Source organism: Thermothelomyces heterothallicus, assembly GCF_042370625.1.
Source record: "Thermothelomyces heterothallicus CBS 202.75 unplaced genomic scaffold P884_scaffold_5, whole genome shotgun sequence".
Taxonomy (NCBI): domain Eukaryota; kingdom Fungi; phylum Ascomycota; class Sordariomycetes; order Sordariales; family Chaetomiaceae; genus Thermothelomyces; species Thermothelomyces heterothallicus.
In genome coordinates, this window is record NW_027192566.1 from 1,274,423 (window position 1) to 1,295,895 (window position 21,473).

General features: G+C 56.2%; 8 protein-coding genes across 8 annotated transcripts; 3 read left to right on the plus strand and 5 right to left on the minus strand.

The window, feature by feature from the left end:
• Positions 1-171: 171 nt before the first annotated feature.
• Positions 172-462, plus strand: P884DRAFT_172958 (uncharacterized protein; the record flags this gene model as incomplete). The annotated part of the gene is made up of 1 exon (XM_069437315.1): positions 172-462. A coding segment is annotated over one exon (291 nt), but the record flags the coding sequence as incomplete, so codon positions are not given.
• Positions 463-1,091: 629 nt separating this feature from the next.
• On the plus strand, positions 1,092-2,753 carry P884DRAFT_239130 (snare associated Golgi protein-domain-containing protein). The gene is made up of 5 exons (XM_069440122.1): positions 1,092-1,407; positions 1,475-1,548; positions 1,621-1,807; positions 1,871-1,983; positions 2,069-2,753. The coding sequence occupies exons 1-5, from the start codon at positions 1,278-1,280 to the stop codon at positions 2,627-2,629; spliced, it is 1,065 nt and encodes a 354-aa protein (XP_069299815.1). The 5' UTR covers positions 1,092-1,277; the 3' UTR covers positions 2,630-2,753.
• Positions 2,754-3,028: 275 nt separating this feature from the next.
• P884DRAFT_275946 (uncharacterized protein) lies at positions 3,029-4,587 on the minus strand (the record flags this gene model as incomplete). Its single annotated transcript, XM_069442896.1, has 4 exons — positions 3,029-3,610; positions 3,708-3,779; positions 3,879-4,517; positions 4,552-4,587. The coding sequence occupies 4 exons, from the start codon at positions 4,585-4,587 to the stop codon at positions 3,029-3,031; spliced, it is 1,329 nt and encodes a 442-aa protein (XP_069299816.1).
• Positions 4,588-4,956: 369 nt separating this feature from the next.
• On the minus strand, positions 4,957-5,284 carry P884DRAFT_256902 (uncharacterized protein). The gene has a single exon (XM_069441091.1). It carries the CDS (start codon positions 5,241-5,243, stop codon positions 5,043-5,045), a length of 201 nt encoding a protein of 66 aa, XP_069299817.1. The 5' UTR covers positions 5,244-5,284; the 3' UTR covers positions 4,957-5,042.
• Positions 5,285-6,983: 1,699 nt separating this feature from the next.
• P884DRAFT_268035 (Golgi transport complex subunit 5-domain-containing protein) lies at positions 6,984-8,965 on the minus strand (the record flags this gene model as incomplete). The annotated part of the gene is made up of 4 exons (XM_069442161.1): positions 6,984-8,611; positions 8,738-8,769; positions 8,818-8,841; positions 8,937-8,965. 4 exons carry the CDS (start codon positions 8,963-8,965, stop codon positions 6,984-6,986), a joined length of 1,713 nt encoding a protein of 570 aa, XP_069299818.1.
• A 219-nt stretch (positions 8,966-9,184) lies between these two features.
• P884DRAFT_256906 (uncharacterized protein) lies at positions 9,185-11,393 on the plus strand. Its single transcript, XM_069441092.1, has 2 exons — positions 9,185-10,279; positions 10,337-11,393. The coding sequence occupies exons 1-2, from the start codon at positions 9,599-9,601 to the stop codon at positions 11,339-11,341; spliced, it is 1,686 nt and encodes a 561-aa protein (XP_069299819.1). The 5' UTR covers positions 9,185-9,598; the 3' UTR covers positions 11,342-11,393.
• A 1,086-nt stretch (positions 11,394-12,479) lies between these two features.
• On the minus strand, positions 12,480-14,584 carry P884DRAFT_194809 (uncharacterized protein; the record flags this gene model as incomplete). The annotated part of the gene is made up of 2 exons (XM_069437858.1): positions 12,480-14,115; positions 14,181-14,584. The coding sequence occupies 2 exons, from the start codon at positions 14,582-14,584 to the stop codon at positions 12,480-12,482; spliced, it is 2,040 nt and encodes a 679-aa protein (XP_069299820.1).
• Positions 14,585-18,017: 3,433 nt separating this feature from the next.
• Positions 18,018-20,613, minus strand: P884DRAFT_320825 (uncharacterized protein). The gene is made up of 5 exons (XM_069445388.1): positions 20,433-20,613; positions 20,199-20,309; positions 20,063-20,138; positions 19,807-19,988; positions 18,018-19,740 (listed from the first exon to the last, which is right to left on the minus strand). Exons 1-5 carry the CDS (start codon positions 20,538-20,540, stop codon positions 18,490-18,492), a joined length of 1,728 nt encoding a protein of 575 aa, XP_069299821.1. The 5' UTR covers positions 20,541-20,613; the 3' UTR covers positions 18,018-18,489.
• Between the last annotated feature and the right edge of the window lie 860 nt (positions 20,614-21,473).

A 21,473-nucleotide genomic window follows, 5' to 3' on the forward strand; every position in this document is an offset into this window, starting at 1 on the left:
GGAAACCGTGTCTTTACTGGCAGTCGTCGCGGATTGTTCGAAACCTCTTGTATTTATTTAATGCGCAGCGACAGTCCACCCGACCAAGCACGCCATCCCTCTTCCTCACATCCCAAGCATTGCCCAGGAAAGTAATGAAAAGAAAATGGAAAAAGCCGGTCAGACTTCCATCGACACCCACCCCGCCCGAGCGCCCGAAGGCAAGACCTCGAGAAAAGCCGGGGTACAGATCATCGCCACTCTCTATATACAGCTGTAGCTCAAAGAGCCAACAACCGCCACCTTTGCAGGCAGGTCGAGAGTAAAAAACAAAGCCTCACTGTAGGGTGCCGAGGATATCGATCATCAACCCGGGTGGGATCTGTGGCTCCTTTAGGGAACACAAAAGAGGACAACTACTATAGAAATGATTCTCTGAAGTATTGTCGCTTGGAGAAGAAAAGAAGAAAAGAGAACTCCAAAGGCAGGCACAGTCGACGGCATTATATAAACTTTGTGGGTGGTCTGTGCACGCCTGCAGAAATTTCTTTGCAGTTCTTTTCTTCACGTGATCGCGCAAGTTCGCGGGTCGGTGGATGGAAACCTTGCTTCTGAAATTTCTACGTGTACTCCATGTGCTCCATTTCAGTGTCTTGTGTCAAATACACTACACTACTCTTACTGAGACCTGCATTGGCTTGGTCGACAACCAGGTGGCATGCCTTGTCCCGTCGCTCTACTCCGTACATTATGTCCGAACATCATCATGGGCGCTAGCGGGGCTAAAAGAAAACAATCCAACGTCAGATATCGCACCGATGGCATGTAGCGTGCTTGGCAGGTGTTTGACACCGGAACAGCTTTGAGACGCGCTGTCCCTAGCCGTAAGCTACACAGTATTGTAGGGAGTAGTTACAAGCCTTGGGTTCGAACTTGAGACGTCTACCAAGTAAGTTCAGAGAGCAGTGCCGGGTTCCTCCTGGCCCTTGTTTCAGGCACGCTAAGCCCCTGCCCCTGTGGCACAGACCAGACAAGCTTTTCGCCAATCGGTTTGCCGCGCTTGGCTGACGAAGCCGCAACCCAGACACACTCCAACCGTTTACCCGTTTGGGCGTGGCTTGCTCCCTCCTTCTGCACTGCCGCATCGTATCTGCCTCACTGCCCATGCTTCCCGATTCCCTTTTTCCTTTGGGTTCGACTAACTGCACAGCGACCTTAGTTTCGGTTCGATCTCCCCAATCATTCCTCCGCTCCACCAGGCGCCTCGGCAGCTGTGTTGATGAGCGAACGCCTGCTTGATGGCCACCGTGAGGGACGGCGACGACATGGAGATGATGACCCGTCGGCAATCGCAGAAGCTGCACGAGATCGAAACTGACTACCAACCAGTCAATTGGAAAAGGCTGTTTCTGGCGCCCAAATACCTTGGTATGGACATTGCATCCCCTCGATTAATTATCCAAGGGACACAGCCGCTAATGCCCAACTCCGACAGCATGCTGGATCGTCGCGCTTATTGCCCTCGTCTTGACTATCATCATAACCATCAAGCATGATCAAGTGGTTGCCGTATGCCAGAATCCACGAACCCTTGCGAAATTGCGGCGAGATTCAGCACGCGCTGACGATTGGCTCTGACAGACCCTTCGACCCTGGTCCGAGAAAGTGCGCGACCTCCCAGCCGGCTGGCTCATACCGATTGCCATCCTGGTTATCATCTCCTTCCCTCCTCTTTTTGGGCACGAAATAATAGCCCTTCTCTGTGGCGTGGTATACGGGTTATGGATCGGGTTCGGGATCGTGGCGGCGGGAACATTTCTGGGCGAACGTATGGACCAGTCCTTCCTACAACCCAACGTCAGTCAGGATCGCGAGTCTCACACAGCCGCAGTGTGCACCTGGTTCGCGTTTAGGTACATGTTCCGCCGCAAAGCCGAGAAGCTCGAGCGGACGAACCTCAACTACGGCGCGCTTGCCCGCCTGACCCGTGATGGCGGCTTCTGGGTATGTCTGCGACGTGTTCCACTCTCTCGCCCCATTTGACTCCTCCCCATGCCCGCTAACGGCTCCAACTCTTTACCTCCCCCAGATCGTCCTTGTCATCCGCTTCTCCGCCATCCCCTCCCATTTCTCCACTGCGGTCTTCTCCACATGCGGCGTGAACTTCTGGTCTTACGCCTTCGCCACTTTCGTGACCCTCCCGAAACAAATCTTTCTCGTCTACCTCGGCGTGCTGCTGCTACAGGACAAGCCCGACAACTCGGCCAAGAACATTGTCTTTGCCATCGCCTTTGCCGTCACGGTCGTTATGGCCGTGTACATTGCTTACAAGATGCGCAAGGTTAAGAAGGTGCTGCTGGCGGAGCAGGCGGAACGGCGGAAGGCCCGACTCAGGGAGGACGACGCGTCAGCGGAGGAGGGCATTGGACTGGAAGTGCAGCAGTGGCCGGCAGAGGCACGGCCGCTAGGGGCCGGTCGGTACGAAGTCGTCGCGCAGGACGAGGCGGATATCGGGTTGGCGGAGATCGTGGGAACTCACGATAGGCGTCCCGGCGCACCGCCGCATTATCGACCCGAGTTTCAGTACCGGGGCGCTGGAGGAGGAGAAGATATCGGAAAGGAACCCGTAAGGGAGCGAACGTGGGTATGAAGCAGTGCAATGAGAAAACACTTCTATCAACGAAGGGGGAGGATTTTTTTCCCACCCGTTTTACTGGAGACGCAGGGCTCGTTGGGTTGGGCTGATATGCAGTTTGGCATCGGTCATCACCGACATTCTCAGAGAGGTTGGCGCATTCTCGCCGGCAATCCCGCCAAGAGACATGTTAACTAACGATAGTACAGAGACGAAAGGGGCGAAGCATATCAACCTAACGTCCGGACGCGACTAGAGAGAAGAGTAAAGGTCTTCAAACCCTGAGGTCGAGGTTCTCGAGTTTGGGCTCCGCAGCCAGGTTGCCGACTTTCCAACTCGGTAACTCAGACCGGCCACAACACGATACGCCTCGCCAGGTCTCCGGCTCCCCGAATCTTGCGATACCGGAACCCCTCATATCTTCGCCGCATCCTTATAATGCTGGGTGAAATCGTACCGCACCTCCATCGGGCCCATCAGCAATTCTTTCAGAAAAGCCTCGTCCGTCTCGCCCTTCTTCAACATCTGCATAAATTCGTCCCTCTCGAACCTCGTGGCGGGGTCCTTGTCCGACACCCTCCTGAAGTTCTCGGACGAGACCGGGTTGATGATGGTCTTCCACTTCTCTATCCGCTTCTCCGAGTACAGATCCAGGATTGACTCGTCCGCCTTTCCGTCCCAGATTCCCGCAAGGCAATCGTACAGCCCGCCGACGTCCACAAAGCCGCCGGTTATGCCAAGTCCACCCCAGGGATTGCATAGGTGGGCCGCGTCGGCTGCCAACAGCACCCGGCCAACACGGAATTTGGGGGCGCACCGCTGGTGCATCTTGTAGGGGGAGAAGTTGATGACTTTGTATTCGTCGGGCTTAGGGTGGCCGGGGAGGATGGTCTCGAATTTCCAGGGCAGGCGTTCTCGGTATTCTTCGCGGGAGAGACCCGGTGTCTCGCCATACGTGATGCGATACAGGCCATCGCGGGTTATCCTAGCCGCCATCTGCGGTTCTGTCAGCTGTCTGGCCCGGTCGACCGTACGCCGGAAGGCAAGTAGGCATGGGAAGGAGGGGGGTGGTGATAAAAGTCGGGCTGCTCACAAAGAAGTGTTCTGGGTGGATGATGAAGTTGGCATCCTGCCAGCCGAACTTCTCCGCAAAGGGGTAGTACGTCTGAATGTCACCGTCAGCCACCATCGTTACGCAGAGAACCCACTCCGTTTGCCTCTTCCCCCTCCGCCTTCCGCCTCCCCCCCCAGCGTTCACACTCACGTTGGTAGCAATAATCTGCGCATCCCATGTGAACCCGGGGAACTCGTCTCCAAACAGCGACTTGCGCACCGTGCTATTCGCGCCGTCGCAACCGACCACGTAATCGCCCCTGACCACCTTCCTCCCGCCCCTGCCCCCGGCGACCTCGACCTCGCACCAGGCCCCGTCGGCGTCCTGGCCGACGCCGACGACCCTGTGCTCCCACTCGATCAGGCCGCCGTACCGGCCCGTCACCTCCTCGAGCATCAGCGCGTCCAGCTCTTGCAGCGCGAGGCAGTGCGTCCGCAGGTCGGTGCCGCGGCCGTCGACGTCGCTCAGGACCCGGCGGGCGTCGAAGCCGGCGATGTAGGCGTGGTCCCTCTCGGCGGGGGCGCGCCAGCACATGGTGTCGAGGACCATGCCGCGCTCGCGGATGCGCTCGGCGATGCCCGCGCGCAGGAACTCGGGGATCGCGGGCGCGCCGTAGTGCGCCGCCCGCGGCTGCTGGTCCAGCTCCGCCGCCGCCTCGAGAATGTGCACGGGGATGCCCTTCTTGGAGAGCAGCAGGGCCAGCAGCAGCCCCGCCGGGCCCGCGCCCACTATGATGACCTGAGTGAGGCGTGGGCGGAAGAGACGAAATGGGTCAGCGAGGGCGAGTCTCTCCAACCTCCGGTCTCGGCAGCGGCTGACTCACCTTTGAAAAGGGGCGCTTAGGGGCTGGGTCACTCATTGTGTCCCTTTGTCTCCCTGTTTTTGTCGTTGTCTATATTGGCTGTGTGCAAGAGAACTTGAGGGGGTCGGTGGACGAGGTTGTTCAACCGCTTCTTGCTTTGAGAGGAAGTAGTCAAGAGACAAGAGGCACATCCACACGGTCTCAAGGGTTGGCCGTGAAAGAGGTCAACAGTTGGGATGCCGAGCAGACTTATGGTTCATCCCCCCTCTTTCCCCCCCCCCCCCCCTCTTCCTCTTTTTTTTTCCTGCTCCCCCGCACCCACGGGCCGGGGAACATATGGGGGAACGGAGAGGGCCATCCAGGTCGAAGGCATGGCATTGTACCGGGGAGAGATGAACTGATGTATGCAGGCACTCAGTGTCCACGTGTTGTGTATGCAGGGAGACGGAACTTTGGCCTAGCAAGGAAGAGTCGGGGAGGTTGATTTATTGCCGTCGACCCCACCATAACACCTAACCGGGCGTCTGGCTTGCGGAAGGAGAAGGACAAGCTCCAACATTGCCAAGGTACGGGTCGTGCGGGGAAAGTTGGGGTTCTGGTTGCTCTGGCAGTGTTACCCGGGTAAATCGAGTGTTGTCGGGCACTGCCCAACTCCGGTTCGCAACGGCCGTCGGAGAGACTTGACTTGTCTTTTCCAGACAGCGTGAACTCATCCAACTTGTTTTCCATGGGTTGCAACTTTGGGCGTTTTGGGAGCTAATCTACACCACGCACGAGAATACCTACTTAATACTAATTTATTCATTAACCTAACTAGATGCGAACGGCAAAACTCACGATGTAAATAAAGGGGGGACAAAGTCGAGCCTTGCTCTTCCTCCAGAAGTGTCCGAAGGAGCTGGCGCTTGCAGGACATCTTGACTAATGCTTACCGGCGGTACAAATTAGCAGGACATACTTACATGAATCGTACCCCAACCAGCAACAAGAGGCTAGCACAAAGTCTACCCTGAAGGTGAAGTGACCTGCTCCGTCCCCGGATGGATATTGTTTGGTAATTGTGTAACCAAGCACGTCTGGGATGATGACAGACCTCGCGCCTATAGCCGTAAGCTTGCCCGCCTTCCTCGGTGTTTTCGGCAGTCCCTAATGATATAATCTTAACCCGGAATCCTGGTGCCTTCTGGGAGGTGGAGTGTTTGTTGTCTAGGGCTAAACGCACAGCTTGAGTTCCAAACGGACGGGTTCTTGATCACTCTTGAACCTATATATGTCCATTTCGGAACAGTCGGCATTGAATCAGCTTATCCGCCGCTCAGCTGGGTTTACAACACAAGGAGGGATCCCGGCTGATCAAAGCTGGTCGTTTGTTGTAGATCTCTCACAACCACCCCGGGCATATTCGCATATCAATCCGTCAATAGCACTCCATCGTGTGGCACTGAGTGTCACTGCCCCCATTTGGCTTAGCTGAGAGGAAGTCCCCATCGCCTCACGTGGCCACGAAATCAATTCAAGCACAGTCGCCTGGGGTTTTGTACTTCAGGCGGCGAACACTAATTACGAGATAAATAGCAAGGATTCCATGACTGGCCGTGGCAGTTTGCCGTACCGTCGAGGTAGGGGTCAATTGTGCTCTGTAATTATGCTATATATGAGAATGACTGTGACAACAAGGCAGAGACTTTCCTGTAATCTTGCCGAAAGACACTCGGTCATTGGAAGGACCAACCTGGTTTCATGTATCAGGATCAAAACTGGATGCAGATCCCGGCCATACGGCGGAAGTAGAGATCTTGTTGGCTTGGGGAGGGAATATATAAAGTGTTGTGTTGGGCTTCCGCCCTTCCAGTTCAGTAGAGATTAGTTGACGACTTGGCAATAAACTTCTAGTTGGTAAGTTGTTCAAGTAGTCGGCGTGTGTTTAATTGGTGTCTCTTCTGCCGATGGAGGCGGAGCACGCGTACCGCCTTTGGTACCACAGAGAATATCAAGACAGGGACGGAGAGGAAGAACAGTTGCCTCTCGGTAGTGCAATAATCATAAGAGGACCAGTTCATATTAATTGTTAAGACACAGAAGAAGCGAAGAAGCGTCGAAGGTTGAGGGGAAGCGAAGCAGAGGACTGGCAGATTAGGAGAACCGGAGATTCTGAAGCTGGTGATACTAGGGCATCAAGACATATTTCGTCACCTATTAATGAATACAGAATTGGGGTCAGTTGAGAAACGGAGAAGGCTAGAGGATGCGCTTGACAAGCACGGCACATACTGAGGTAATCGTTTACATAATGCTCCGCTCTCCCATCATGCTGGTAATCGCAGACTAAGAACACGGGAAGGAACACGGGAGTTGTTAATCAGGATAATCCATAATCACTGTAGACGTGGGCTCGATAAACGACGCCAGTCATTCCATTCCCATCGGTGCTTTTTTTTCTAGACCTAGTGTCGTCACCTTCCTAGGTTGTTGACGACACTGGCTACCATAACAGCGACCTCCCGTTCCCAATGTTTCCCGCCTTCCTTCGTCTCACTTGCCCTCGAGGTCCCCCTGGCGGCTGCGGTCACCGCGCTGGGGAGCTGACTGCCTCTGGCCACGCACTCTCTAATGGCGTCGCCCACGCTCTGCCGGTTGGTCCTCAGCGTCCGCGCGGAGACTCCGCCCTTAGCGATGATCTCCTGCACCCTCGGCGCGAGACTGCTGGCCATGGTTCTCCAGTAGTAGCTCGCCAACGACCCGGTCTCGAGGTACGTCAGCAGCGGTTGCAGCATGTTTCCCCCAACCTGCGCCGCCTGCTTGGCCGGCACCCCCGGATGCGCCGGCGGCTTGGTTCCCTCCAAGACGGCCTCCAGCGCCACGACGTTCTGGCACCGCGCGCTTACCTCGGCCAACGTCCTCTCCAGGCTCGGCAACGTCGCCAGCGCCCGCGACAGCCCCGCGATGCTGCTCTGCAGCGCCGACCTCAGATAGCCCTCGAGCGCCTGCAGCATCAACGAAGGTACCCAGCGCTCCCCACTCTTGGTCGGCGCCGGCGTCAGCAGCCACAGCGCCACGAGCGCCGACACCGTTCGCGCCTTGGTTTCCTCCAATTGCGCAAACGTCGTGGCGGACATGGACAGGGAGGAGGAGGAGGAGGAGGAGGAGGAGGAGGAGGTAGAAGAAGACACGCCGCCCATCATCGAGAACTCCCTCACCACCCGCTCGGCCGTCTCGCGCACCGCCCGCTCGATCGGGCCCACCACGCCTTCCCGCAACGTCCGCACCACCCCGACGCGGTCCAGGCCGTACCCCTCGGCCCCCGGCGTTCCGGCGCCCGCAAACACCTCCCGCAGCGCGAGCAGCGTGTGCGCGCACCGCACCAGCGCGCGATGGTCCTCCCGGCTGCTGCCACTGCCGGCCCTCCCGGGGCCGGAGGCAGTCGCACTTGTCGTCGTCGTCGGCGGCGGCGTTGTTGTTGTTATTGTCGTTGATGATGATGATGATGATGATGATGATGTTGATGTTGATGTGCTGCCAGAAGCAGCAGGGGTGGTGCCGATCAGCTCGGCATGCTGGGCCTCGAGGCGGCGGCCGAGTTGCAGGCAGCGGCTGACGGCGCGGGCGAGGCGGAGAGTGTCCCACAGGCGGGAAGCGACGGCGCGGACCTGGTCTGCCTCGGCATGCTTCTGGGTGACCTCGCGGTCGAGCTGGGCGTAGCTGTCGTTGAGGGCGGTGATCTGGGTTTGCAGCTGGGCGAGGATGTGGTTGCTCGCTTCCGCATTGTCCTGGGTGTACTGGAGGAGGGGTAGGGCGGAACGGGAGGTGAGCGAGTCAATGTGCGAGTCGATCTCTTGGATGTCGAAGAGCACGCGCGAGAGCGGGGTGGAGAGGTCGAGGGGCGTGTCGGACGGGTTGTTGGTTGCGAGGACGAGCGTGTTGGCGAAGGAGGCGGGGGTGAAAGAAGGATCGAGGAAGGTCTCGTAGTCAATGTATGACGGCTCGCTGTCGTCGAGCGTGGCGGGGCCGGTCGGCGTTGTTTGCGTGCTCATCCTGGCGGTTGCGAGCTTGTTGCCGTCGTTCTTCGCGGCGACCGAGGAGGCTGGTCAGGGTTGTTCTGCCGGTTTGCTGCTTGCTGGTGCCAAGAACCCGCAGCGCGCCGAGGCCAAATTGTCTGGATGCGACCCTGAAGTCTCGGAAGGCCGGGTGTGGTCTGGCCAGGTGCCACCCGCAGTGGATCCCTGCTTGCCGCTCGGCATACTATGTAGTTGTTAGTGTAGTTACTGCCCCGCGGGACCCGCAAGTTACCGCGATTGCGCGTTGAGAGCCCTGCTGCACCGCTGGTCAGTGAGGTCATCACAGTCACGATCACAGTACTGTGTACGTTGATGACGTTTTGCTGGGGAGAAATCTCGCTCTCCGCTTACTCCATGTTATCGATAGAATAACTTGACATTGGGGATATCTTCCCAGTGTTCGGATTGTACAAATGAATTGGCATCTTTTGACCCCGATTATTGAATGGCGATAGGGCATCCCAGAAAAGAAGGAAAGATATATTGTGACAATTCGACGTCTTGTCTGGACCTGGGGTGGAATTTAAAAATTGGATGTGAAGTCGAGTGTTCTTTAGGAGTAAGAAGCATAACTTAACTGGTATTTAGTTAGTTGCAGCTTGCGGCGCCTTGCATTTGGCCATTCCCCACTTGAGCGATTAAACTTTCCGGAAGGAGCGGGAGGCTCGGCAGGACAGCTCGCCGCCGCGCCGAACAAAATGGTTTGCAAGTAAGCGCCCCGCGCCACCCTCGGACTCGATCTCGTCTTTTGCGGCAGCCGAAGAAGATCCGGGCACTTCTTCTTACTTGTCGAGATCGATCGTCAGAGCCGCGTCCCGGTCCTCGAAATGCCCTAAGTCTTGGTTGCGACGGCTTGCGCCAATGCGGTTGCTCGATTGCTCAATCGCTTAATCGCTTTATTCCTTCCTTCGCTTTCTCGACCGCCCAGTTCTCTCGTACGCAACGCCGTTTCCTCCCCCGGCTTCTTACGTCCCACGGCCGCTGTTCACTACCGCTGCGGTCCACCTCCCAAGATGTCCTTGTTAGAAGCCCGCGAAGCCCTCAGTTTTCCGCCAGGCAATTCCGGCAATCTCACCGATACCGTGATCGACAACGTCCACTTCAATCTCACAACCCTCGAGCACTGGAACTACACTTACTTTTCGAACGGGACCCTGTCCAACGGCTCGTGGTGTTTTCTTACCTTCCCCCCCTACACACCCGCCTACGTCTTCCCGAACGGCACCTTCCTCAACGCGACAAAATGCTGGTCCCCCACCGAGTCCATCAGGGAGCGCGGCGGCGTTGCCATTGGTTATGCCGTTCTGTTCGGCATCACCCTTGTCCTGACGCTCGTCAACCTCCATAAACACGGAAGGCTCCACCTCCCGGCAGAGAAGCGCTTCTACCCCATCGGACGAAGATGGCAGTGGTACTGGGCCTCCTTCGTGTGCGCCACCGCCATGGTCAGCCTCTTCGTCTCGATCGACGTCGACCGCTATTACCTCCCCGAGTTGCCAGTCATCCTCACCACCTTCTTCTGGTATCTGATGCAGATGGGCACTGTCGCCCTTGTCTGGGAAGCTGTGCGGCACTGGGGAAGCTGGATGGAGCGCCAGTTTATCGATCCGGACCCCTTTACTCTGAGGCAGGACGACAGGCGGGCCAGGGTGGAGCTCTACCTGCCGTTGCTCTTCTACCTCTTCCTCTGGCTGGTACGCTCCGCATGCCCAATCTCTTCCGCCCCCTAAGCTCACCCAGATCTCTCGCAGAACTTCTTCATGATTGTTCCGCGGAATTGGTCGGCCATCCAGCATCAGCGCTCCCCCGAACAGACTCTCCTAGAAGCTGCACCGAGCGCTACCGATTCCCGGTTCAGGGCCGGGGCTTTCATGCTCGTCGGCTGCTGGTTGGTCACCGTGTTCTCCCTGCGGCACTCGATTAAATATTATTGCCCTCAGAACCGTGGCATCTTCAACCGCATCATAGGGTTTGTCCGTTACACACCTCTCCGTCTCGCTCTCATCATACCCTTAGCCGCCGCTCTCGTCGCCTACCAAATCCTAGTGGCCTTCCGCTTCGAGTACGGCCCCGTCAAGGTTGGTGGCAACGACGCAGCCATCTTCGTAGGCGGATACACCCCTTCCTTCCTCATCCTCGTGGTGCAAATCGTGTTTGGGCTCATCAACCCAAACGAAGACCGAGAGCTGCAGCGCCAGCGCCGCGAACGGAACCAAGTGCTCAACAGAGAAATGGGCATTGTTCCTAAACCGTCGTGGTGGCGCCGCGTCAACGGCGAATATATGGATCCCAACGAGGGCATGCGCGAACGCCTGATGCGCAATGTCCGCGAAGTCCACGGCACCAAGCCGGCCGCGTCAGCCACGGTGAGCGGCGCCGACGCTCAGCATGAAGGACTCGGTGTGCCTCTCGAGATGACCCCCATGTCTTCCCCACCACTCGCATCCCCCAGGGTGACCCGCCCTCTAATGCAGCCATACACCGGAAAATCGGAGAGAAGACGGGAGGAGCGCACAGCGGAACATGCCGCCGGCCTTCCCTACCCCGTAGCGGCGCAGAATTCTGCTGCCACCGCCGCCCGCAGGCGCGAAGAGTTGATGAAGGACGGCCCACCCCCTTCTTATACCGAAACAGTCAGGGGCGCCCAGTTCACCCCCAATAGCGCGCCAAATGTAACGAGGAACTTGACAGGCCAATCGTCGTTGGGCTCGACTAACCAGCCGCCACAGCAGATCAGGAGCATGTTGGATGTGTGAGACGAAGAAGAGGGGCATAGAACAGAAGGAACCTCCTTACACAGTCCCTTTTAAGCGGCATGCCTGCTTCCTGGTTCAGTAGCAGGACCCCGGGCGGGTAAAGGATACATGCCATCAACGCATAACATCAGCCGTGTAGTTTCGCAGTATAACGTTTTGGGTATCTCGTCATTTTGTATAGCTCTTGTAATTAGACGTGGGATCACTGCTGATTAACACATTGGCGTTTACTCCGCGGATCGGTACACTGGGTGCACTATCCTTGTCAGGAAACAGATAAGATTTTCAAATGCTCTGCTTGACAAGATTCCTAAGAAGGGCAAGAGAAGTCTGGGATATATGACCTACCAGGCAAGTTAAAGAGATAATTCCAATACTACAGCGGCTACAGAGTTTCAACCGAAAGGAGAGTCCAAGCGTGTGCAAAACATGCAACACTAACCCCCCGAGTTTCGCTGAAAGAAGACATATTCAAGATACACAAGATCTACGCGTCTGAATTGAACGGTCGTTTGAAGTATCTGAATGTTGGAAGCTAACCCCAGAACAGAGGTTTGTTCGTGTTCTCAACTCTTCCATGCCAAGTGTCGCCCCATCATCCAACTATGCACCGACCCAAGCACCCCTGAAAAGCAAACCCAAGAATGCAAGATCCCATAACCCCCCGCTAACCAACCGTCTGAAAAAACCATATCGAGCCGCCCCGCCGAGTTGAGAGTTGGGTATCCCTATGGCCTGGTTCCATTCTGTCGTTTCGTCGTCATAAAATATGAGATAAGCGAGGAGGTAGAAAAACAACTAGATAATAAACGTCGTTGCATCACAGGTTCAAGATAAACTCAGAAACACAAGACAAGAAATTGCGACAAAGGAAAATTAACAAGGAAAAACAAAACCGATCTAAATCAACTCCGACCAAAAGTAGCCCGTCCCAACCTGCACGTTTCGAAAAGGGAGAGAAAATGCAACGAGCGTCGAGGCTCGTGGTGATATCATATGCAAGCGAATGATCGCATATCCTGGGAGGAAATCAACCGGGCGTAGAGTGTGGAGCATCTCGGGCGCCACTGAACCCATGGGAGGTACTGGTATGTTTGATCATAATCGTGATGCAGCAACGGCGCAAACCACAAGCAATTCAATAAGCGGTTGCTGCGTTGTTCTGGCCGGTGGCAACGGCGACAAGTGCCTCCAGGCGCCTCATAGATTCTGGTTCACCTCCTTGATTCTGAGATCGCTCAGGAATCTGTTCCATTCGTTCGACCCGCTCTACCCGCTCAGTTCGCTCCATCGGGGAGCCCGGTTGATGCTGATGGATGACAGGCTGTTGATCGCGAACTGGGAAGCCCTGGAAGGAGCTGACGTTAGGGTGAACGATACGGTCGACGTGGGAACGGCCTTCATGTATCGTTTCGCCCGTGGGATAGCTGGAAACTGGACCGTTATACCATCCGTGCCGCCTAGACTCGCGCTGTGTGTTAAAGGAAGGCGCCGACACGGTGTGTTGGTGCCGAGGTCCGAAAATGTTTGGAGGTGTCGTCGGTGGCATCGGAGGGTGCAACGCCGGTGAAGGCTTGACCTCGGGTTCGAACCTCACCCGGGTCTGTTCGGCCCGGGCATGGAGCGCCTGGTTCGCCTCGCTAGCCCAAGCACCTGCGCCATCTCTTGGCGGCGTATTGATATCTAATCTGTTCAACCCACGATCTAAGCTCGAATCCCACTGGGAAGCGCGACTCCGCTGGTCTTCTGCGCCGGTCCCGCCGGCTTGGAATCCCGCGGGCGGCCTGGGGATCCCCGAATCAATCATCATCGGGGAGGGGTTTCGTGGGGGTGGTGCAAGTCGTGTGATCTCGTCAAAAGATTCGATGCCGGGAAGGCGCAATGGCTGTGCTTGTTGTTGGCCCCCAGAGTTGGGAGGGGGGAGAGTGACGGTGTCTGGAGGGAACTGTGACGGAGTGATGACCTGACTCAACCTGCTTGCCCCATTGTAATCGCGTGTGTCGGGGTGCCATGTTCGTCTGCGCCATGCCTCGTCCGCCGCCGATGACGTGGAGTCTCGGCGGGACCAAGTCGCTGTCGATGTTGTGGGTGAAGCCAGAAGACTGCTCTGCGATGGCGAGAATGCGCCCGAGTTGGACGAGTTTAACATCGAGGGGCCAAGGATCGGAGCCCTCACACCGGCACCGTGAGGCGACTGGAAAGGATTGCCACCGGAGGGGACGCTCAGGCGGCGGCCGGGCGTTCTAGAGCCGGGGGTGTACATGCTGTGGGCTCGTGAGTGAGATGACCCGGGTAACATGACTGGTCCCCACCGGGGACTGTTTTGGCCCGTAGAGAAAGTAGCTGAAGTGGGAGTGCTGAAGTCTCCCGGTGAAGGTGCTCTGTAGTATTGGCCGTCGGGGCCACGATACGATTCAAGCGACATTCGAGACCGGGGATCTGCCATGACAAGAGGTGGCGGCCTCCGCCGAGCATCGCTCACGCTGTAGCCCGAAGCGACTGAGCTGACACTGGTGATGCTGGAAGTCGATAGTGACTTTGAATGAGCTCGCCCGCCGGGTCCGACACTGCCCGCTGTTGAGGCCCTGGTCCTACCCGGTTGGCGCACCCTGTCAGTCCTGATCTGTCTCTGGAACCGTGTTCCGGTAGCCGCGAGCGAGTCGATCGGGATATCTTCGTTTACGTGCACGGTTTGGGCATGCTGTCGCAGGTTGTCAAGTCGGGAGAAGCGTCGGGAGCAGTGACATTGGAAAGGGCGTTCCCCGGTGTGTTTTCTAAAGAAACAAGCATCGCCGTCAGCATCAGTCCAGCATTGTCTCCCGCGGGAGCTGGGCGTTACCTGATATGCCGCGCTAAATGCTCACTCCTGGTGAAGCTTAGATTACAAGGCGGATAGTCAGTGCAGTAGAACCGCTGTGACTTCTTCTTCTTGGATTTTGTGCCATCTCCGTTCACACTCTCGTCTTCCGAGGCAGGAGCGTCATCGGCGGCATGCGCATCCCCGTCAGATTCCTCCATGTCCACATTATCAGGATCTTTGGACGCCTTCGGGGGCTGTGTCTGTTCCTTCTTGGAGGCGGTTGTCGCGGGCTCGGGCACTTGCACCGACTCTGGAAAGGGCGACGTCGGAAGGGGCTTCTGAGATGCCAAGGCACCAGTGCCAAAGCTCGTGCGAGTGGGCGTTGTGGACTCATCTAAGCGTTTCGTCGTTTGGGTCGGCGCGGTGGTTGGTCGTGGCGTCATTGATGACGTCGATAGAGTGTCCCTAGCGGCTTCTCCCGTTGCCAGCGGACTGTTAACTGGGCGAAATGCTGCAGCCATCGTCGAGAGCCTATGCGCGCGCGATGTTTGAAAGATCCGTGGGGTTGCTGTAACCGGGTCGAGAGGCGACTAGATATGGGTGGGCGCCTAGCGAGGCTGAGACGACAAAACCCGCTGCAGGGGTAAATGCGGGGGGGGGGGGGGGGGTTTGGGAATGATTGCGACGACGGTAGAGGGGGCAGATGATGGAAGGTCGGGCGCAGAGGAGGGATCAAGTCCGAGGATGCAAAACGGAATCTGGGCGCCGAGAGCAACTCATTCGCCGTGTCCTAGCCGCGACGGCAAGGCGCGTGATGATTGCAGGAGCGGGCTGGCAAAATGTTTGTCGCAGGTTGGGCTGCTGTGAAAAAGAAAAAAGATGGCGAGGCCGGATGGAGCCAAAGGTTCCAGGTCTTCCGGTTCCTGGTGGGGATTACTGGGGCGGGCGGACAGGAACAGGCCGTACTGTGAGGGAAGCCGATCGCCAGCAACAAACGCATTCCACGCGGGTTGCCGTCGAAAGATGATGCGCCAAGTAAGAAGAAAAAATGGTCACGCGAAGAGAGGATGTAACAAAAGTCTGGGCCGAAGGTGTCGGGGTCCCCTCTTCGGGTTTGGCAGGCAGTAAGGGAGCGTGCGCTGTGGCAAGGTGTGCAGCGAGACGCAGGGGATGCTATGCGATTGCCCGAGATATGGGTGTGGACAGCGTCTGATCCCGTCAGCCGGGAGCCGCAGCGGCCGAGCTACCTTCCTATGTACTCACTGGCACACGACGTTAACGGCCAACCAGGGCGCTCTCGGGCCCGCGATCTCAGGGCAGCTTTTCCGTTTGCAGATTGTGTGCGTCCTGGCTTAGATCTCGCTTGCCATCAGAGCGTTCTCGTTGGCTGTGAGCTTGCTTTTGGGTCGCCCTTGCGGGCGGAGTTGCTGGCCCGCAGGACCAGCCACCTTCGCTGGACGTGAACTTTGGAATACTGGGCCCTGTACGATGCCTTCCAGGAACGGACTCCGGGTTCGGCGAAACAAAAGCTCGAGGCGGCGGAGGAAGCAATATCTCAGCCGTCAGTGTGAGGTACAACCCTTCCAAGTCTGGGAAAGGGAAAGGGCTTGGCCGAGGCGAGGGTGTGACGGTCTGTGCGGGAGCTTTTGGGCGTGGGTTCGAGTAGTTAACTACAGATTAACGTAACTTCGCAGCACTGCGCGGGTTCCTAGACCCGACTGTGTGTGTGAATGAATTCGAGTCAGACCCACGATTCCGGCCAGAGGGAGGTACAAGTATGGAATCTTGGCAAGGAGAAACTCGTGGAATAGCTCCTGCTGTCAAACATCCTTTTGAATGACCCAAGCCTCCGGCGAGGAAAGAATACTCGGTAAATTCGTGGAGTAATGGTGGAGGAAAGAGGGGCAGAAAGAGCTCCAAAGTGGGTTTAGCGGCCCTGGAGGTTGGGCTTTCCCCGCCACAAAATACACTCCTGCGTAGGTCCTTGTTTCCAGGTTTACCCACTTCAAACAGCAGCCAAGTGTAAGCCAGCTCGGCTGGGGTTCAGTGGCTTGACGGCTTTGGTATATTCAAACAGAATCGCGCCCATGATACCACTCCAAGATCGGATGCAGGGGCTTTGAAGGGGAGGCTGAAAGCAAGAGCAGCTCCAACGGGGGTGTGATGCGTTTTGTTACGCCGAGTGCGGTAATAGTTGCACAATCCAAGAGTCGTCTGAGTCAGACGAGACAGGGTCACGGTGTGTTGGGTGTCCCGAAAACCGCGCCAATTCGAACTACGTAGCGGCGTAGTGCGGCCCGGTTTGTGTGGGCCTAGATGCTTCTCCATCTCTCCTCTGCTCCCCCTGCGCTCCCAGTCCCACCGGTTTCTCGGCGCAAGCTGCCGGGTACCTGGCGTACTTGCTTCTGAATGCAAGCTGCACCTGCCAGGTACCTGAAAGTCGCCCCTTTTAGTGGGGACCACAACCGAGTACTCAAAGGGCAAGTCGATCCGGCTGTGCCGTTGGGTAGCGGATCGACTCACTCAACTCTTAACAACGAGACTGCGGGGTCGAGTGCGACAAAATGCTGCTTCGTCGCAAGACAGGCGCATGCACGTCTACAAAAAAAAAAAAGAGACAATCAACGGTACTGTCTTGCATCGCGGTGCGGTGTGCGGGTAAGGCGTTGGGGCTAAATACCGTTTGCTTTCTCTTGACCCTGGAACGCGCCTGTCTACCAATGAGACGCCAGGTGCTCAGTGAGAAGGACATCCAAATATCGGATCGAACTGATCAGCGGCGGTGTCGGCGAGGTTGGGTGTACTGGCCAGGTCTTTTGAGCGACCAACAGCCAGCGCATTGCGTCATCATGGATGATGGAGACCCACAGGCGCACCTGGGGCGCTGACCTTACCCATGAGAAGCATACTGATTACACACAGACAAGCCCAGGTACTTTGAGTTAGCAGATTGCGTCGGTACAAGCCGGCACGAAAGCATACCCCCCAGATGCTTTGCACATACCAGAAGTGTCGGGCATCTGTGAGGTTTGAAGCCGATGTTACTGCTACACAACGGACTACGGTGTACGGTCGACGAGGAAATGGAATGGGTTTATGTATATACTTGGGTAAGATGAAGGCAGAGAGCTGCCCAAATGTGCGGTGGGCCTGGATTCTGCGACATGCATGGCCGAGGGGGCAGTGTCGCGGCCAGGTGACGAGGGCACACGGACCTGTCAGATCACGGTGTTGTGTAGTGTTGCAGGCAAGACCAAGACCAAGATCGAATATAAAACCACGACGTGGCCGGATGCACTACAAGGCGGTCTGTAGGGGGCCAGTACCTTGTGGGCCCGACAGCTTCACGTCTTACCTAGATTTGCACACGAACATCTGTCAGGGCCTCCACCGTGGTAGTTGATTCAGGGTTGACCGCTCCGATATCTACGAACCAGTTTTGGTTCTTTGAACGCGACCGCCGTGGCTACCGGTGTATTACTTAGCAAGCAAGAACACAGGGCGTGCCCTTAGGCCCAGGAAATGCCCGGGTTTCACCTTCCCGGACAACCGCCAGTCGTCAAACAGAACAAGGCTGTGCGTCACGTCCGATAAAAAACCAGCACCGAAGCACCGGCGGCGCTATATATTATCATCATTAACAACCAAATCCCCTTTGCCTCTAATCTTCAAACGGACCTTCCTGCATCTTCCTGTGCTTCCTAATCAGGCAAGTCCTTGGTATTATTGTCATGATAGTCATACACACACGTTTACGATCCCTATTTTACCACCCCATCCTTTGTCCCTACTAATGTCTTGAGTCGCCTTGCTAGGCATTTGACAGGACTTGAACTTTGCTCTATTCCTGCAAGGCGCAGGCACAATTCTGTGTAGCAGGTGGTGTGGGGTTGGATCTCGATGGCACGTGCCTTCTCGGGATGTAGCGAAGCCAGTGCAGCCGCCTATTACTAAGCAGAGCTAGCGCTACGTAGTGCTGTCATACTTCAGACCCTGCTTAGACTGGTATTAGTGAGCATGTTCCGCATGGCCAGATTAATGATGCCTTGATGGTTGCAAGGGAGCTTCATCACCTTCCAGTTCTCGCCCATCACATTTCAGCATCCACTCCAAAGCCGACGAATAAGGTGAGGTGGTTTCCAAGGCGCTACGGAGGCTAGGTACGTTTATTAACGCAGGTGGTGTCAGGCACCTGCGAGTCAGCGTCTCACCACCTTCCCAGCCCTAATTATTCCTAACTTCAGGCTTCGAGCTTCAGTTTGAGTCGCTGGCATAGAGAGGTGGCTCTGTCCGCTACATGTCAAGCTAGGTACCTCGCTTAGGTTTTAGGCACTGTAAGTAGGCGAGGTCAGTGACCACCCTCAGCCGGTGGCCCTTCCCTCCCTGGTCCCTTGGTCCGCCACCATTCAATGACCTTCAGAAGAGCGCGCCTTCTTCTCTCGATCTTCGCTCGGCGCTCCCCGGACTTCACCGCGTCCTCGCCAGTGAACCGCTCCAGCGTCATATGCGACATGATGCGGGAGAGCATGGGATCGTTCCACCGTCCCCCGCCGTTCCTTTCATCACCAACCTCTTGTTTTCCCTTCCCCTTCCGCTCCTGTTTTTGTTGCTCCTTCTCCTCTGCCCGCCGCATGATAGCGTACGGGGATTCGGCAGCTGCCGTCGGCGCCGCCTGCCCGCGGAGGTGGACACGCGCGTACACATTCCAATAGTTTTCGAAGCCGTCAGCGCCGTGCCGCGACCAGAGAGTCGGCCTCGTGTGCCGCAGGTACTTGTATAGGGCGCGCACGTGGTCGGGCGGCAGCTCGGCACCAAGCGCGTGCACCACAGTGACCGAGTCGCAGGCGTGCGTAGGGCGATAGATGCGGAGGAGCGGTGCGGCGTCGGTGGAATCACTTCCCCTCCCTCCTGGTGGCCGTAGTGAGAGCGCTGATGCCTGTTGGACGTCTCTGTCTTCGCCCGTGGAGGGGTCGGCGTCGGCTTTCGTTGCTGCTTCTAACATTGCCCTGTTTGCGGAGTCGTGGCTGGGGAAGTCTATCGACCAGAGGAGGTCCGCCAGAGGCCAGCGGGTGGCGCGAGGCATGTTGCCGCGAAAGGGTGGGTTTATGTCCATCGAGTAGTGGATCAGCCATGGAAGGCCAACGGCACAAGCTCCCAGCATGGCTTGGAGCGGATTTGGCCAGTTGGGGAGGCCCACAAAGTAGAAACTGAGATTATCACCTCGGGGGTTCTGAAAAGTGAGTACCCCTCTTGGTAACTTGCTCGCAATCAGGGGGGCGGCTGGGTCAATCTCCGTCCAGAGATTTTCAAGGCTGTAGCCTGGGTTGTTGAGGTCCAGGACGTGAACGCAATGAAAGGCATTGCTTCCGGCAAACATGGAACTGGAGGGAATGGGGTTCAGCTGCGAGTAGGCGGTGTAGTCAAGAATTGCGCTGAGGTCGCGGCGGCTCAGGTCGAGGACCCTCATGGATGTGCCGCGTTCCTTGACTTTCCACTTCCATACCATCTCGCCTACCGCGCACGAGTCGTTGCCTTCATTTGGCATGTCATTTCCCTTTCCATGATCGGTCTTCCACAATGATCTGAAACGGTTGTGCTTCTAGCGCACCATGTCCAGCTCTCTCCAGATCTCGTGTTGGGTCATGCTCGCCTCGGCCCCGCTCACTGCGACGTCTGGCTGGTTCGGACCGACTTTAACATAGTCGCTCACATCATATCCGTACGAGAAGAAGATGACAGGTCCTGGCCACAGTACTTTATGGCCCGGCCCTAATATGTCTGTCAGCGCTTGGTTGCGCCATTTGGTGTCGACGACCGAATCCGGGTCCATCATCGTAGGAGAGAAGCCTGCCGCATCGAGAAAGCGTCTGAGTCATTACGCGCTCCGAGAAAATGTTCAGTTGACACGAAGAGCAACTTACCAATAGCGATGCCATGCCCGAGCTTGTTTAGAAGGTCATTGTCCTCCATGGCGGGATTTATAACGGCGAGCTCGAGCTAAGAGCAGCCGATGCCGGGATAGCCAAAACAATCTTTGAACGAAGGATGGTCGATAACAATGTGGTCATCCCTGATCTCTGCCCAGACGAGATCGAGGCTGGGTGCTTCCGAGTGCATCACGGCCGCGCGTCGATGGTTGGGACTGGGGCGAGAGTTGAGCGGAGTTTTCTGAAAGATGGAGCACTGTGTTTTAGGCGCAAGGAAAGGGTACTTCTGGCACTTTTCACTGCAAAAGAAACCTTCTCCACAGTTACAACGGATCTTGGACTCGTCTGTATCCTTCCCGCACACGATACAGTTGTTCTTCCAACGCGAGGTCTTGACGCCCCAAACGTGGAGTTGGTGAATTGCTTCGGTCTTCTCAATGGCGGCGTCGGAAATGTCGATCCTGAGCGGCATGATGGGAGGAGAATCAGGTTCGTGGCGCTGGCATTCAAAAAAGTGATTTTCTGGTATGGTACAAAACTCATAATAGGGTAGGCTGAACTTTCATTATTCTCGGTCGTGGAGGATTGAGGACAAAGGACTTCAACACTGTGGTTGCTAAATGTTTTGGCATTGCCCTCAGGAAAGTTAATTGAAAAGTGGAGGAAAGGATACTGCCAGTGTCAAAACGCTCACTGCGAAAGAAGCAGAGCTAAGGTCGCTCTTACCCCTAAACTGCCCACACGATTGGGATAGAGCTAGTTCTCGACACTGCTAAGATTCAAGTAGGCACCTACCATTTCCGTACAGATATTGGATAATTGCCTGAAACGAGAATTAGCGATTGAAATGAATCCTCACATCGTTCGCAAAACTCAACTTGAAAACCAACGCGCCTTCTATCGCTGCCATGCACCGTGGAGGCGACCATCTCACTCTCTAACTCGGCCTTGTCGATTTGTCATTCTACAAGTTATAGTTGTGCTCCAGCTCACATCAAGTCGGTTTAACTTTCCCCGGTTAATGCAAGCCCTTATATCCCGAGAAACATGAACGTTTTACGACCACGCTGCCTAAGCATAAATATTTTCCAGAAACCAGCCACGAAAGTGAAACGAACGATAACGTTCCTCGCTATCCGCCGATAGACTTGGCAGCGGAAGTTGACCCCTTATTTGTTCGATGCGAATCTGGCAGGCAAGATCCGAGACGATATCGGTCACGGCGACCTATTATTACACCAAGATGCGCTTTCTGACGGAGCGATCGGCAACAGACAAGACTGGAGAACCAAAAATGGCCATTTTGTATCCCTTCGAAAATGGGCCATAAAATGGAGTAATTATTCAATTCATCTGTGATGATGTTGGCTGTCATCTCACATTCCTCGGATTGCTTCGGTTTCCA

What these genes read in the sequence shown, in the direction of transcription:
- P884DRAFT_239130 (XM_069440122.1), top strand. Translation starts at nt 1,278, where the DNA reads ATGGCCACCGTGAGGGACGGCGACGACATGGAGATGATGACCCGTCGG. An exon ending in TCTGGCGCCCAAATACCTTG is followed by an intron (nt 1,408 to 1,474) that starts GTATGGACATTG and finishes CAACTCCGACAG; the next exon opens with CATGCTGGATCGTCGCGCTT. An exon ending in GGGAACATTTCTGGGCGAAC is followed by an intron (nt 1,808 to 1,870) that starts GTATGGACCAGT and finishes ACACAGCCGCAG; the next exon opens with TGTGCACCTGGTTCGCGTTT.
- P884DRAFT_256902 (XM_069441091.1), bottom strand. Translation starts at nt 5,243, where the DNA reads ATGAGTTCACGCTGTCTGGAAAAGACAAGTCAAGTCTCTCCGACGGCC.
- P884DRAFT_256906 (XM_069441092.1), top strand. Translation starts at nt 9,599, where the DNA reads ATGTCCTTGTTAGAAGCCCGCGAAGCCCTCAGTTTTCCGCCAGGCAAT. An exon ending in TCTACCTCTTCCTCTGGCTG is followed by an intron (nt 10,280 to 10,336) that starts GTACGCTCCGCA and finishes GATCTCTCGCAG; the next exon opens with AACTTCTTCATGATTGTTCC.
- P884DRAFT_320825 (XM_069445388.1), bottom strand. Translation starts at nt 20,540, where the DNA reads ATGCCGCTCAGGATCGACATTTCCGACGCCGCCATTGAGAAGACCGAA. An exon ending in AGATCAGGGATGACCACATT is followed by an intron (nt 20,139 to 20,198) that starts GTTATCGACCAT and finishes GGCTGCTCTTAG; the next exon opens with CTCGAGCTCGCCGTTATAAA. An exon ending in CGGGCATGGCATCGCTATTG is followed by an intron (nt 19,989 to 20,062) that starts GTAAGTTGCTCT and finishes TCGATGCGGCAG; the next exon opens with GCTTCTCTCCTACGATGATG.